Raw genomic sequence first — 14205 nt, forward strand, 5'->3', positions numbered from 1 at the left:
ACCCAGTTTCCTTTGTCTGCATCCTTTCATATTTCTTGGGAGGAGAGCAGTACCATTCATCCCAGCACCACATCAGATTTCAACATAGAACGACACCTGCTCCACCTTCTAGTCTGATGTGAGGCAAAGTGGGGGTCATCAACTTTGACTCTTAAGGCTTATGCCTGGCAGATCATGGCTGGTGCAGGAAATGGTAACTGATACCTGCTTCTTAAATCACCGAGAAGCTGCTTAGAACCTCCCTTTGCCTTTGCTGAGGATTTTTCTTGTTTTCCTTTGGTGTAATATGCAGGGTGGGTGTGGTAGACACCTTTGGGGTGTCTCCTTGCTTTGAAGTCCCTTTGCAGCCCCTCTAGAGGAAGGCAGGTATGTAGGATTTGAGTTGCCTTTTGGCCTCAGCTGATTGGACAAGGGATGGGGAAACCTTTCATGGACTCGGACTCAGACTTGTGGGCTCGGAGTAGAAGACCTTGTGGAATGGGGACAGCCACTATTCTTCATCTACTCAGGGACAAGAGAAAGCTGGATTGTGCAGAGAGAAAAAATGAAACTGTCAGAATTGAAGATAAGCTCTGCCTTGTTTCCAGTGTCTTCCTTGTTCTGGTTCTGATCTCTTGCATTTCCTACCCTTGGGCTATATGACAGCTGTACCTTTTCGGTCTGTTTTCCTGATGTGTTTAAGCCAATTTCACTGGATTCTGTTTCTTACAACCAAATGCTCCCTTACTGAAACATGAGACAAACATCCAGCAAGCTTTCACTGATGTTAGGCCCTGTTCAGCATTCAGAATTCACTGCTGTGGGGAGCAGAGAAGGACATAACTCTGCCACTTTTATAAATCCACACGATGTCCAAAGCCAAGTCTCTTCATTGCTGTGTCTGCAGTATGAGAAAACTTGGTCTTTTGAATGAATCTATATCAGATTTTGTTTAAAACAGACCTATTTGAGAAGCAGATTTCTTTGGCTCTGAGAGGCATTGACTAGTTCTTCCTTAGTCATGCAGTGAATGTGGACCTAGTTCAACTTGAAGTCTTTGGAAAAGTTAGCCACTCCATTTTTGGGGACCTGAAAATGGAGTGATACTGTGACAGAAGGTTAAACTTTATGTTGTGTTTAATTTTACATTTTAGTAACTAAAATGTTTGTTTTCTTCTAGTATGTGTTTTGTGAGAATAGGGATCACATTCTTCTAATCTTTTTTAAATATATTTTTTAGTTGTTGATGGACTTTTTATTTTCACTGATTTGTACATGGTGCTGAGAATCGAACCTAGTGCCTCATACATGCTAAGCAAGCGCTCTACCACTGAGCCACAACCCCAACCCTACATTCTTCTAATCTTTATGTGCTCCCAGATGAGGTACTTTGTAGATGCCACTAGAATGTCAGTTGTATGCAATCAGGGACTTTTTTGTTTTATCTGATTCACTACAGCATTCCCAGTGCTTACAGCAGTGCATGGGCACCAAGCAGGGGCTCAATAAATATTTGTTGAATGCATTATTACATTAATTCCTTTTTGATTATCAACATGGATGATGATCAACTACAGTATTATAGAATATTTTTATAATTCAAGTATTCACAGTTTAAGTCTCTGAAGTTTTGAGGTTTTAAAAGTAGCCATGATTAACTACTAATAAGTTGACCATTTATAATATTAGCCTTCATTCAAACATCCCTCTCTGTCGGCTGCTGTGCCCATTCTTGCAGCTGTGCTTTTGGGTCACATACCCAGCTACACAGTTCAGAGGGAAATTGCAAACCTTGCAGAAGTTGCAGGATTTTATAATGTTGATGTAAGTAGAACAACACCAGAAGTGGTGATTTTGTGGGTAAAAAGAAATGGCTCTTTTTCTTATTATTTAAATCAGTCTAAACGATAATTGCCTGCTTATGCAAAAATAACAGTGTATGCAAGGCTTATCACATAATGCAGAAATAAAAAGTATGCCAGGAGCACAAAGGCTGGGAGGGGAGAAATGCAAGCATATTGCTGTCAAGTTCTCCACTTTGTGAGGTGCAAATACCCTTGAAGGGAGACTGTGCTTAGTCAGTCATGCATCTTAAAATGCTAAAGTAATAAATAAAATAACACAATGAAGAATTTTGACTCATAAGCCAACAAAGGAATCAAAATAATATCAATGCAAACTCAACCCAAACAATCAAAAGAGAGAGTGGGGGGGGGGGAGGTAGCAAAGAACAGACAGGACAAACAGAAACAAACAGAATACAAATAGCAAAGTGGTAGATTAAGCCCAACCTCATCATAATCACATTAAGTATACTAAATAATCTAAACACCCCAGCTAACAGCAAGACTATTTACTGTCTATAAGAAACCCACTTTGAAGACATGAGGCAGAGTAAAAAGGTGAAGATCCAGCTGCCAACAGTAACCAGAAGAAAGCTGGAGTGGTTTTAGTAAGTACAGAAAAAGTGGATTTCACAGAAAAAATTATAACCAGGGGTACTGAGGGGTATTGCTTTATCATAAAGGGTCAGTTCTTCAAAAAGCAATACCAGTCCTTAATGCTTAGGCATTAAAAGGGATGTTGGAGAACTGTATTGCCATTAAATTCATGGAGCCCTGGAATATATTTTTATCTAAAAAGGTCCTTTTTTTGTTTTTTTAAGAATTTTTTTTCACAATACCTTTATTCTATGTATTTACTTTTATGTAGTGCTGAGGATTGAACCCAGGGCCTCACACATGCTAGGCAAGTGCTCTACTACTGAGCCCCAGCCCCAGCCCTAAAAAGGTCCTTATCCGGGTGCAGTGTCATATGCCTGTAATCCCAGTAGCTTGGGAGGCTGAGGCAGGAGGATCATAAGTTCAGAGCTAGCCTCAGCAACTTAACAAGGCCCTAAGCAATTCAATGAGACCCTGTCTCTAATAAAATATTAAAAAGGGCTGTGGATATGGCTGGCTGGTTAAGCACCCCTGGGTTCAATCCCTGGTACCAAAATAAATAAAAAAACCCAAAAAAGTCCTTCTCAAGATAGCTCTGTGAAACTCAACTTTGGGGGGTGAAGTGTATTTTGTTGCATCCAGTTCTTTCAGTTCTCTTGGAAAAATGATGCCAACAAAACCAAAATACTTAATCAATAGTGAAAAATGTGTTTATAGATAAACTCCATGTGTGCTTAGAGTGAGCTGTGGCTCAACAGCCTCCATGCTTGGCAGAACGGGGTGAGTTTGTTGGTGTATGGCAGTTATTCAGCACGCTCCTTGTTATTTCATGAACTTGTAAACATAGCCACTCATCCTGCACCTCTCTAGTTGAATTTCAGCTTAGCTTCTGTTTCTTCTCTTACACAAAGTGAGTTCTTGATGTGCCTCCCTGAGAGGAGACAAGGAGTCTGGACCCTTGAAAGCTCCATGCAAGTAGCAGCTTTTATTTCTCTTGACTGTTGGTGGAAATGTCTCAAAGCACATGCAGACACATGCAGTGCAGAGCATTTGCGAGAGCCCCCTGTGAAGACAGCACTTCCTGGACTGGGAGAGCCCAGCTCCTATCTAATGGGCAAACTATGGGCATTTCCTGTGGCACAGCTTTTCCCTCTGAGTCAGAATGGAGAGAATTTGGCAAAATATTCATCAGGGGAATGCGTCGTTCAGTGGAGCCTTTCGGGATCTGCATCTCCTTAGAGAACACACTGTCTTATATTCTAATGCTGAGCTTGAGGAAAGCTCTGCTTTTGTGTGCTCACCTGCTTAGGCTACTGACGGTTTGAAAGTCTTGCAAAGTGGCCCAGATGTATTACTTTCTTTTAACTTTATGTGAGCTGAATGATAGTTTACAGTAAGAACCTAAAATTTATAGTTCAGAGACCAAATTCAAGGCAAGAGCAAAGGGTGATGGGAAGATAGATTGGAAAGAGAAAAAAATGAAGAGCTTTATTCTAGGCAATAGGAAGTTACAGGAAATGGGACTGGATTTGTGGATGAGCAATAGAAAGGAAATTAGCATTATTGGTAGATTAAATACACTTACACACAGCAGCACTATAGGATGCATACAAATTGGAGATAACTAGGAATGGCCCGTCCTCAGCATTTTATACAGTTGGTCTCCTAAGCCCAGCAGTCCTGTGCAGTAAGTAATGTTACCTTTAGTTTTACAGGTGGAGAAAGAGACTCACAACTAAGGAGTAACTCCTCCAGATCCTACAGTCAGCAAGTAGTGGAGCTGGATTCAACCAAATAGCTGTAGACTCTGTTATGTCTGTGCAATTATTTCTTGTTGAATTTTGAAAAATAAAATGATTGTATGATTCTTATAAGATCATACATACTAAGTGAATTTAAAGTTGTTACCTGCATGGTTTCTTTCTACCTAGGATTTCTTAATATTTGGGACTTGAGGACTGGGAAGTATCCTATTCATCATTTTGAGCATGATGCAAGAATACAGGCGCTAGCCCTCAGCAAGGACGATGCCACAGTTGCCACAGCTTCCGCTTTTGATGTTGTGATGTTGTATCCCAATGAAGAGGGGTACTGGCAGATCGCTGCAGAATTTGAAGTTCAGAAACTGGTAAGCTTTTATTCTGGTGAACTTGTTTTCTCTTCTTGGAATCTCTGGGTCTACTATAAACAAATAGGATGGTGGCAGCTCCTGTTCACCCGGGGCTTCCTGTAGGCTCCTATTTCCATAAGTCTCATGTCAGCCTGCAAAATAGTTGGTATTATCTTCTCCATTTACCCAGAATCCAGGAGAGGCTTAAGGTGAATTGCCTAGCCCCAGAGCTAAGAAGTTGTGGTTTAAATCTCAGGGCTGGGCCGCCTGGATTAGTGGTAGCACACTTGTCTAGCCTGTGGGAGGCCCTGAATTTGATCCAGTACTGCAGAAAGAAAACCCAAAATATGCCAACCTTAGGACTGATTTCAGGGCCAGAGTTTCTCATCACTGTGGTCCTCACACTCCTCTAGGCTAAAATGGTAGACTTCTGCTCACCCCTGGAAGTCTGAGATCAGTTTCTGGCTGAATGCAGAAGTGAAAATGAGTTCAACAGTGCTGTCCAGGTCCATATGGAAGGAAGGTTTTCATCCTACTCTTTCTTTGTCCTCAGGTTGTCAAACCTGGGATTAAGAGCAACTCTTGAGTGAAAATAGATTTGAGTCAGTGTTAATTGGGTAGCCATGTTCCAGGATGCCACATATGAAGCTGAGCCAGCTAAGGAATCTTTACATAGAACTTATTTCAGAGTGCACTTGTATGAGAATATGATTTTGTATGGAGATGATTTTGTGGGAAGGAAGTATCCGTGCTGAATTTGGATTTAATGTAAACAAACTGGATTTTGGCACTAATTGGGAGAGTGCACAGAAAAGCCAACATTGAATAATGAATTGATGGCCTAACCTAGAACCAGCCCTTAATCTCTCTCAATTTTCTCTCTGGTAGAAATCTTGTTAAATTTGAATAACTTAAAAGCCAAGGCATTAATATTTCACTTCCTCAGACTTCTTGTCCCTTCAAGGGTTAATGTCCCTGAGCTCAATATCTGGTACCAGCCCCCCACCCACTCAAAAAAGGATTAGGTCTCTGCAGTTTGGAGTAGTATTCCCTGCAACCTGCCTGATGCTGTCATCTTATCTTTGGGGTTTTATTTTTAAAAATGAAAGTACAATCTCTCTCTTTATTATGTAAACTACCACAGTGCTTATTATTTTGTCTCTGACTGAAGGACACTATAGACCAGCAATAATTATATGAACTAAGATGATTATTTAAGATTCAAGCCGGGCACAGTGGCACATACCTGTAATCCCAGTGGCTTGGGAGTCTGGGGCAAGAGGATCCTAAGCTCAAAGCCAGTCTCAGCAACTTAGCAAGGCCATAAGCAACTTAATGAGACCCTATCTCTAAATAAAAAATAAAATGGGCTGGGGATGTGACTTATTGGTTAAGTGCCTCTGGATTCAATTCCTGATTTAAAAAAAAAAAATGCGAATCCCCCTATAAGGTATAAATCCTGCCTTGGCAATAAGGTGTCCTGGCATAGACTGGAAGCTTTTTGAAGTACTTTACAGCTCCCAGCAAATGGCACAACCACTGTCAATCTGAGCCTTTTGGTCTGTCAAAAATCCAACATCAAGATGAAGTTAAATGGCTGGACTTGGAATGTCCACTTTAGGAAAATGAGGAATGAGTTTTAGAAAAGAGATGAAGCATTGTTGGAGGTGTGTGTTATAATACATTTTTATGTCTATTTCTTACCCTGGGTAAGGAGGTGCCACAGGATGTGCTGGGTATCCCTAGAAAAAGTACTCCCCAGCCCAGAAAGCTGAACGTTTTCTTTTTCCCCAGACATGCTTCCTGAATAGCAGTGGCAGTGTTCCCAGGTTTGCAGTGTTAGCCTGGAGCATCCGTCCTTTGTGATGGACCCATGGCTCAGGGTGTTGGGCTGCTACTTACATGGTTGAGCCCAAGGATTAGTAGAGTGACCCGGATGTTTACTGTCTTTCAAGCTCCTCTGGACAGTCTTCAGAATTCAGGATTTTGAACTCATTTGGCATGCTGTCAGGGCAGTGCTGTTCTTTTACACCGTGGATTTTCATAATTACACAGTGTGTCTCACCTTCAGCACCCATGCTCTCATAATTTATTCGAGGAGGGAAAACTTGGTGTGAACTGCACTAGAAAGAAATGTGCCCCTCAAGAATAGAAGAAAGCAAATAATTTTTTAAAGTTTCCTCATCCTGTGCAAATTAGAGAAGGCGCCAGCACTAGTGTAATCTAGTGTAGTCTAGTATAGTCTGGAGTACTGAAATGCTGGCTTCCTACCCCTAGATGGCCAAATGGAATCATTTGGAATCGTTGCCTGACATGGAAACTGGGTGATAGCAGTTAACTCAGATAATCTTTTTTAACCTTTTTGTAACATATTTATGGCATTTACACAAATTTGTTAAAATATGATTTTGTTAATTTTGCACTGAATGAATTTATTTTCTTAGTTTCTTGTACAAAAATAAAAATATATTTTGTTTTGTTTCAAATAGCTAGTATACCCTCACAGTTCAGAATTCAAAAGACACATTGGGAAACACTAACAGTGGGCAGTCCCCTTGGCACCTAGTCTCACAGCCCATTTCCCTCCCTGAAGGAAAGCATTGTGGGAAGGTTCATGCATTGTATACTTCTCTGTCCCCGTCTTTTACACACATTAGCACACTGGAAATCCTCTTACCTTGCTTGCATCCTTACTTTCTCCCTCAAATTTATCTTGGAGGTATCCCATTTATATCAGTTTATAAAAATATCTTCATGCTTTCTTCTGTGACTGCATGGTATCTCAATATATAGATGTATTTTAAGTTATTTAATTAGTCTTTTGGTAGTGAATGTTGAAACTTTTCCAGTTTTTAGCTATGACAAAATAGCACTGCAATGAATAACATTGCCCACAATTGTTTTGCATATGGGTTTATTTACAATACATTCTCAGAAATGGACTTGCTGGGTGTGAGAGTGTGTTCATTTGACATTTTGGAAGAATTGTCAGATTTCCTTTGATGAGCTGGACCAGATTTTATCCCCACCAATAGCAAGTGGTAACCATAAACATGAGTGTCCCAACCCAATGTGTTCTCAGACTTACTGATCTTCACTGATATAACAGGTGAAAAATGAGTTTTCAATGAGATTTCACTCTTGTGTTTTACTTTTCAGGGGTGTATTGTGTATCTTTCACTATGAATATCATTTCATTTGAGCAAAAATTGTTTGTGGGGCTGAGTGGTAGAGCATTGGCTTAGCACATGTGAGGCACTAGGTTCCATCCTCAGCACCACATAAAAGTAAATAAATAAATAAATAAATGGGTCCATCTACAACTAAAAAAATATTTTTTTAAAAATGGTGTTTCATTTCTGTAAACAGTCCCTTTGCTTGTCTTTTTCTGTTGGGTTGCTGGTCTTCTTACTGATGTATAGAAAAATTTGCTATTTTTGACCATGTTGGAGGACATTGTAGGACTAAACAACTCTTATCCTTTAACAGGTTGACTACCTTGAAATAGTTCCAGATACTGGAAGGTACCCTGTGGCAGTGGCCACTGCTGGAGACCTGGTATACCTGCTAAAAGCTGAAGACTCAGCCAGAACCCTCCATTATGTCTACGGCCAGCCTGTCACATGTTTAGATGTCTCAGCCAACCAGGTGGCTTTTGGCGTAAAGAGTCTAGGATGGGTGTATGAAGGAAACAAGGTACAGAAAGATGCACGATTAACAAAAAGCAAGACAGATTTTATTTTTCATAAAGCAATTAAAAATTAAAGCTGATCTTATTTCTTTTCAGATGTATTAGGGCAATATATCCGCTTAGGAAAAAAATTCAAGCACTTCCAAAGATACAAAGTGAAAAGTGATTATTTCCTTTCTTTTCCCTTTTTTCAACCCCACTGCACTGAAGAAACCATTAGTAATTTTTTGATATTCTTATAGTGAAGTTTAATTCATAGATAGGTACATTTGCTTACTAAAAACATATCTGTAGGAATGAGATCATAGTATTGATAATATTCATGCTATTCTGTATCCAGTGTTTTCACTCATTACCATGCCTCAGAGAGCATTTCATGTTCCAGTATACTAGGCTCTCTTACCCAGATCCAGTGTGTGTTCACGGTCCACAGGCTGCTTAGCCTTTCCCTTGCTTTCATTGTTTTGGCTGTCACTGGCAATGCTGCACAGCATGTTGCAATTTGAAAACAATCCTGTGTGGTGTATCTGTAGGATGTGCATTGAGATGTGGACGGACATTGCCAAATTGCACTTTAGAAAGGTTGCATCAAAATTTACATCCTCACCAACAGGGTATCAAACTATCTTCTGGTACTCTTTGAATGAGACACAGAGAGACACATTTTTAGTTGAAATTCTTTGAATGATGACTAAATTTCATTATTCCATTGTTTTTTACTATTCTGACTGTAGACCAAGCTGATTTATAGAACTCTGCTTTTGTGGGATCGGGGAGAAAGAAATGAAGTTTTTGTTTGGTTTTGTGTTTCTTCCAATTTGTCTGCTCCCATCATGGCTGGCAGTTGGTAGAATTCCTGGGAAGGAACATCTGAAGCCAAGGACTCCTTTGGCAGCGGACTTCTCCTAAGGAAGGAGACTCCTTTCCACATTGCAGTATGTGAATACAGAAAAAACGAGGTTCTGTACATGCACAGCTCCGCTCTCTCGCCTACTACCTAGTGTGACTTTGGGCAGGTTGCTTACCCTCTTTATGCTGGTTTCCTCATTTATAAAATGGAGTTCCATTGTTGCAGGACTAAATGAAAAGATACATGTGAAGCTTTTAAGCAGCAGTCCCTAGCACAGGAGAGTGTTAATTATCCCTGTGTGCTGACTAGTTATTTTTACCATTCAGTTGGACTCTGGTCTCTGGTGGTGATTTTCACATCCTTTGTATTTAACCTGTAAGGTCATTTATGTACGTGCCCCTATTTTTACAGCTTAGTCAGTACTCAAGAATTGAAGCATCCTGAATTCTAATCACATATTCTTCACCCCAGAAGACTGAGAAAATATGTGTGGCATACTGAAATCTCTGTGAGGAGGCTGCCCTCGGTGCTTTGGTCAGCCTGTTGAGCTGGAGCAGATCTGATGCACTGTGGCTGGGAAGTCCGCGGTGCCAAAACTCCTGAGTTTCATCTTCCTGTGAAGAGGGAAGGAGCAAGAATTGGAGTTCTAAGGCAGTTTCCTTTTTTATGCTCTGGACTTTATTTTCTGATCCTGGTAAGCTCACTTATTGAGAAAGAGACTATTTTTAAATTTTTCATATATATTTTTGAAAGGCCTTTTTTATATTGTTTAAATTGTGATACTGGGGATCAAACGAAGGGCCTCATACATGCTAGGTGAGAGTTCTATCACTGAGCTATACCCCTAGCCTAATTTTTTCATATTTTCAATCCAGTTTAATTTTTGTGTGTGTGTGTGTGGTGCTGGGAATGGAACCCATGGCTTCCCATATGCTAAGCGTGGACTGACTACACCCCCAACCCCTTTTCAAACTTTTAATAAATTTTTTATCCAGCAGGTCCTATTGAATGGATTTATTACTATAAAGAGACAATTGTAGTGGATAGATTTGAGAAACTCAATGTTAAAGGGATAGTTCAGCATAAAATTGGACTGGAAGGATTCCCTTCCTTTTATTTTCAGTGCTGGGGATCAGACCCCAGGCCTCGAGGGTACTAGGCACACTGTCTGAGCTACATTCACATCTCTGGAAGGATCCTTTAGATACAGATGTAAGCAGGTGTTTTTTGTTGTTGTTTTTATTTTTGTTTTTGATGACTCTCAAAATTTTCAGCCTATTTCAAATCATTGATTATGAGATCACTTGGCTAATACATTAATTTTAATAAAATTCATGTTTAAAATTATGTAGTCTCTCCGGGCTGGGGATGTGGCAGCACACTCACCTGGCATGTGGGAGGCACTGGGTTCGATCCTCAGCACCACATGAAAATAAAATAAAGATATTGGTTCCACCTAAAAAACTAAAAAAAATAAATATTAAAAAAATAAAATAAAATTATGTAGTCTCTCAAATAACTTTTTTTTAAAAAAAATTAGAGCTTTATAATTACACAGAGTAGTTGGGTTCAACCTGACAAACTCATACATGCATGAAAATTGATTTCAATTCATGATCTTTCCTCTTTTTCCCTCCTATTCTCCTTTTCAAATAACTTACTACCTGATATTTTTCATTGTTGTTTTAAAATTAGGAGTGGCAGAAAGTTTTTGTATAGAATGTTTTAAAATATCAACTGGAAAACTGTCAGTAGCATTTAATCATCCAAATGTTTTGTGAGCACAACACCAAACTCCAGATCCTTGCGTGAGTGATTGGCTGATAAGAGTTTTGTGTTGAGATGAGTCTCCAACATGAATGCCACCCGTTCCAGAGCAAGATGGATGCAAAGCTTCCTCTATATCACTTTCCATCTGCTTGACTCTAATAGATATTCTGCTTCCTCAGAAAAAAACTTATATTTTTTAAGCATTGTGGGGTACAGTTTCCATGTGAGTTAAGCCATGTAACGGGTGGCTCTGTGAAATTTTAGTGTCATCCTGCTATTCTATAATGTAATGTCATAATTCCCAAATAGTCTCATGTGTAAGGCTCAGAGTCGTTTTGCTTGTGACTACCATGTTTTGGCTATGTCTGTGCTTCTGCCTGGCAACATGAGTTGGGCACATTTTATGAGGTTGGTGAGAGACAATTAGCAGTGGAGTTTGCCTGGAGCCATGGATACACTGGGGTTTGTGTCTGTGCCTCTGGCCTGTATATCTAGGATTCACATGAATGCTTTGTGAGAACAGAGGGTTTAGTTTATCTTTGTTTGTACCTGATACAGAACTGGGGTTTAGCTGTAGTGCATTATTGATTATAACTGTGATAAAAGTAGATAGTAAAAGCAAATGCTGAAATAGAATTTTAGCCAAGAACCTAGCTCTCCCTAACTGTAGAAGCACTCCAGAGGTGGTGGTAACTGTTAGGTAGAAAATGTCCTTGCACCATATGCTGACCACATTAGCATGTTATAGGCACCACAGTTGCATGAGCATCGAGTAATAATGGTTCAGACCTACCCAGTCATGTATGCTACTGGCCAGTCTGTTGTGTATGCATCATAATACTCACTGAGCACCAGTGTGTTCCTGGCATTGGAGTGTTAAAACAGCATTACACACAGATTTTCACAAACTGGTACTTGTCAAGCAACCAAGCAAGCTCTGTTAATAAACAAAAGTTTTCTAAGGAGAAGAAACAAAGTAATTTAGCAAAAGCTTGTCTGCTTAATCTCTAGAGAAAGGCTTGTGAGTCTAGCTGGGTTTTGGTCCTCTCCAGCTCAGTGGAAAAGGCTAAATTAGTGCTCTGCAGTCTGGGTTTGCCCTTGGGGCAGGAGTTCCCACACTTGGATTTCAGGGGTCAGAATTAAGGGGCCACACTTGGGTTTGCCAGCATTTTCGTTGGCTACATAAAGTCATAGATAAAAATGGCTGTTATTTTTGCCCTTTCTTTAAATATCAGATTTTTAAATGTCTTTTTTAAAAAGTAAGTGATGCAACCTTCTGATTCAGAAACCAGAAGACAGGAGGGGAAGGGTGTGCTATGGGCAGGCTCCTTCCCACTGCTTTCAGCCTGCCTCCCAGTTTCTCCTCCCAGAGCCAGATCACTTCTGGCAGCTCCTTGTGTATCCTTGCAGAGGTGGTTCATGTACTCCTGGGTACTCTACTCTATGTGAACTCTCCCTTTTAAAAAATGTGAATGGTAAAAATACTGTATGTTTGTTTTGCACCTTGCTTTTCCTTGTACCCCATCTCTGGAGATAATAAAGAACTGTATTTTACTGCATCATCATCATCACAGATTTTATGCCAAATTTTTTTTCCAAAGAAGTGAGGTGTGACCATTATGTAAAGCTTTAAAAAAACTGTGATATTACTTTTTTAAAAAATATATATTTTAAATGTTGATGAACCTTTATTTTATTCATTTATTTATATGCAGTGTTGAGAATCGACCCCAGTGCCTCACATATGCTAGGCAAATGCTCTGCCACTGAGCCACAACCCCAGCCCTGTGATGATATTACTTTAAAATCATTTATTACTAAATTGTCTTTGGTACAAGATTAGGATGCAAGGAATACCTGTAAATATGCTTTAATGCAGTGGCAACGATTGATTATGCAGTGAAACACGGAACTTCTTGGTGTTCTTTTCTTTGTTGCGGGGGAACATCATAGTATTGCACCTTATGGAGGTGCCTTGGTGAATCTGGCTAGCTCCACTTTGGTGAATGTTTGATTGTTCCCAGTCTTTTGTATTGCAGGCAACACTTGGTCTATATGAATGCATTTGCAGGATTAATTCCTCAGAGGAGACTGGCTTGGTCAAAGGGATGTGTGCCTTGGTAATTCTGACAGCTGTTACCCTCCACAGAAGTTATATGTTGGAGACTGGTGGGTGGCAATGCATCCCATTCCCCTGGCAGTTCCTTGATACCTTTCCTCCTTTTGGCTTCATAGAAGGATCACAATAATATGAGGCCAGGAAGGATGTGCTGAGATGTGACTTGTCTTGTCCTTTGTGTAATTATTTTGCAGCTCTGTTTTTCAGAGGAATGACTAGACCACCTGGCTTCACCTGGAATCAGTGCAGCAGGTCTGACAGTCCTATCAGGCTGCTCTTACAGTGGGAAAAGCTACACTCTGATGCATGTCCCTTGCTGGTGTATTCAGTGTCTTTGAGGGAGTCTATGATTCTTTTAAGATGGTAATCTCTCCCCTATAAATCGAGGTTGGACATTTGGGTCTTTGGTCCCCTGTCCAGCACCCACATTCCTGGATTCTTTGGTTGGTGATTAAGTGGTTTCACCTTTTCCTGTTCCCTGTGATATAGTGCTGAACTCATCTACTGCTGGAGGATCCTGAGTAGTTCAGGGCTTCTGAAATGGGTTGTGGAGTCCATTGCTTCTGTTTCTTCTCTAAGGGTCATGTTGATGCTGGCAAGAATGGTTGGACAGGAAACTGGTATTTATCATCAGTTCCTGTGTCTTGTAAGTAAGTGGTATTGTTGAAAAGTACTGCTTGAAAGTCTTTTACTTTTAGGCAAAAATAGTTGTTGTTTTTTCATTTTTTATTGGTGCATTATACTTGCATATATTGATGGAATTTGTTATTACACATTTGTATATGTGCACAATATGACAATATAATTTGATCACTGTCACTCTTTAGCCCTGTCCCCTCCTTCCCTGATAGTGTTTTTTAAATTTATTTTTTAAAATTGTTAATGGAGCTCTTTACTTTATTCATTTATTTATATGTGGTACTGAGAATCAAACCCAGTGCCGTACACATGCTAGGCAAGTGCTCTTCCATTGAGCTCCGGCCCCAGCCTGATAGTTAAGTTTTGAAGTTGCCTTCTTGGATTCTCAGACTTCAGTGTATAAATGACCTTAAAGGTAGCTGTTGCTGAGGGCATGTGATTGTAAAAGAAAACTAATGTAACAGTAGTTAACTCTGGCTCCATCTCTTCGTCATGCTGCATTGCAACGAGCATTGTGAACTCTGTTAATGTGGTCCTTTGTACCCAAACATCCCTTTAAATTTTGTGTGTGTGTGTCTCATAGTTACTGAATCTGTCAAAAATACT

The 14205-nt window shown here is 40.0% G+C and overlaps 1 protein-coding gene across 1 annotated transcript in view; it reads left to right on the forward strand.

Annotated features, from left to right (window-relative positions):
• The window catches only part of FBXW8 (F-box and WD repeat domain containing 8), a 113818-nt gene that overhangs the window by 66634 nt on the left and 32979 nt on the right, over positions 1 to 14205 (forward strand). Inside the window, exons 6-7 of the mRNA XM_081287984.1 lie at positions 4352 to 4548; positions 8020 to 8226. Of these exons, the coding sequence (XP_081144110.1) occupies positions 4352 to 4548; positions 8020 to 8226 (404 nt within the window). The remainder of the gene's footprint in view (positions 1 to 4351; positions 4549 to 8019; positions 8227 to 14205) is intronic.

Source organism: Spermophilus citellus, assembly GCF_964194105.1.
Source record: "Spermophilus citellus genome assembly, chromosome: 3".
NCBI lineage: Eukaryota > Metazoa > Chordata > Mammalia > Rodentia > Sciuridae > Spermophilus > Spermophilus citellus.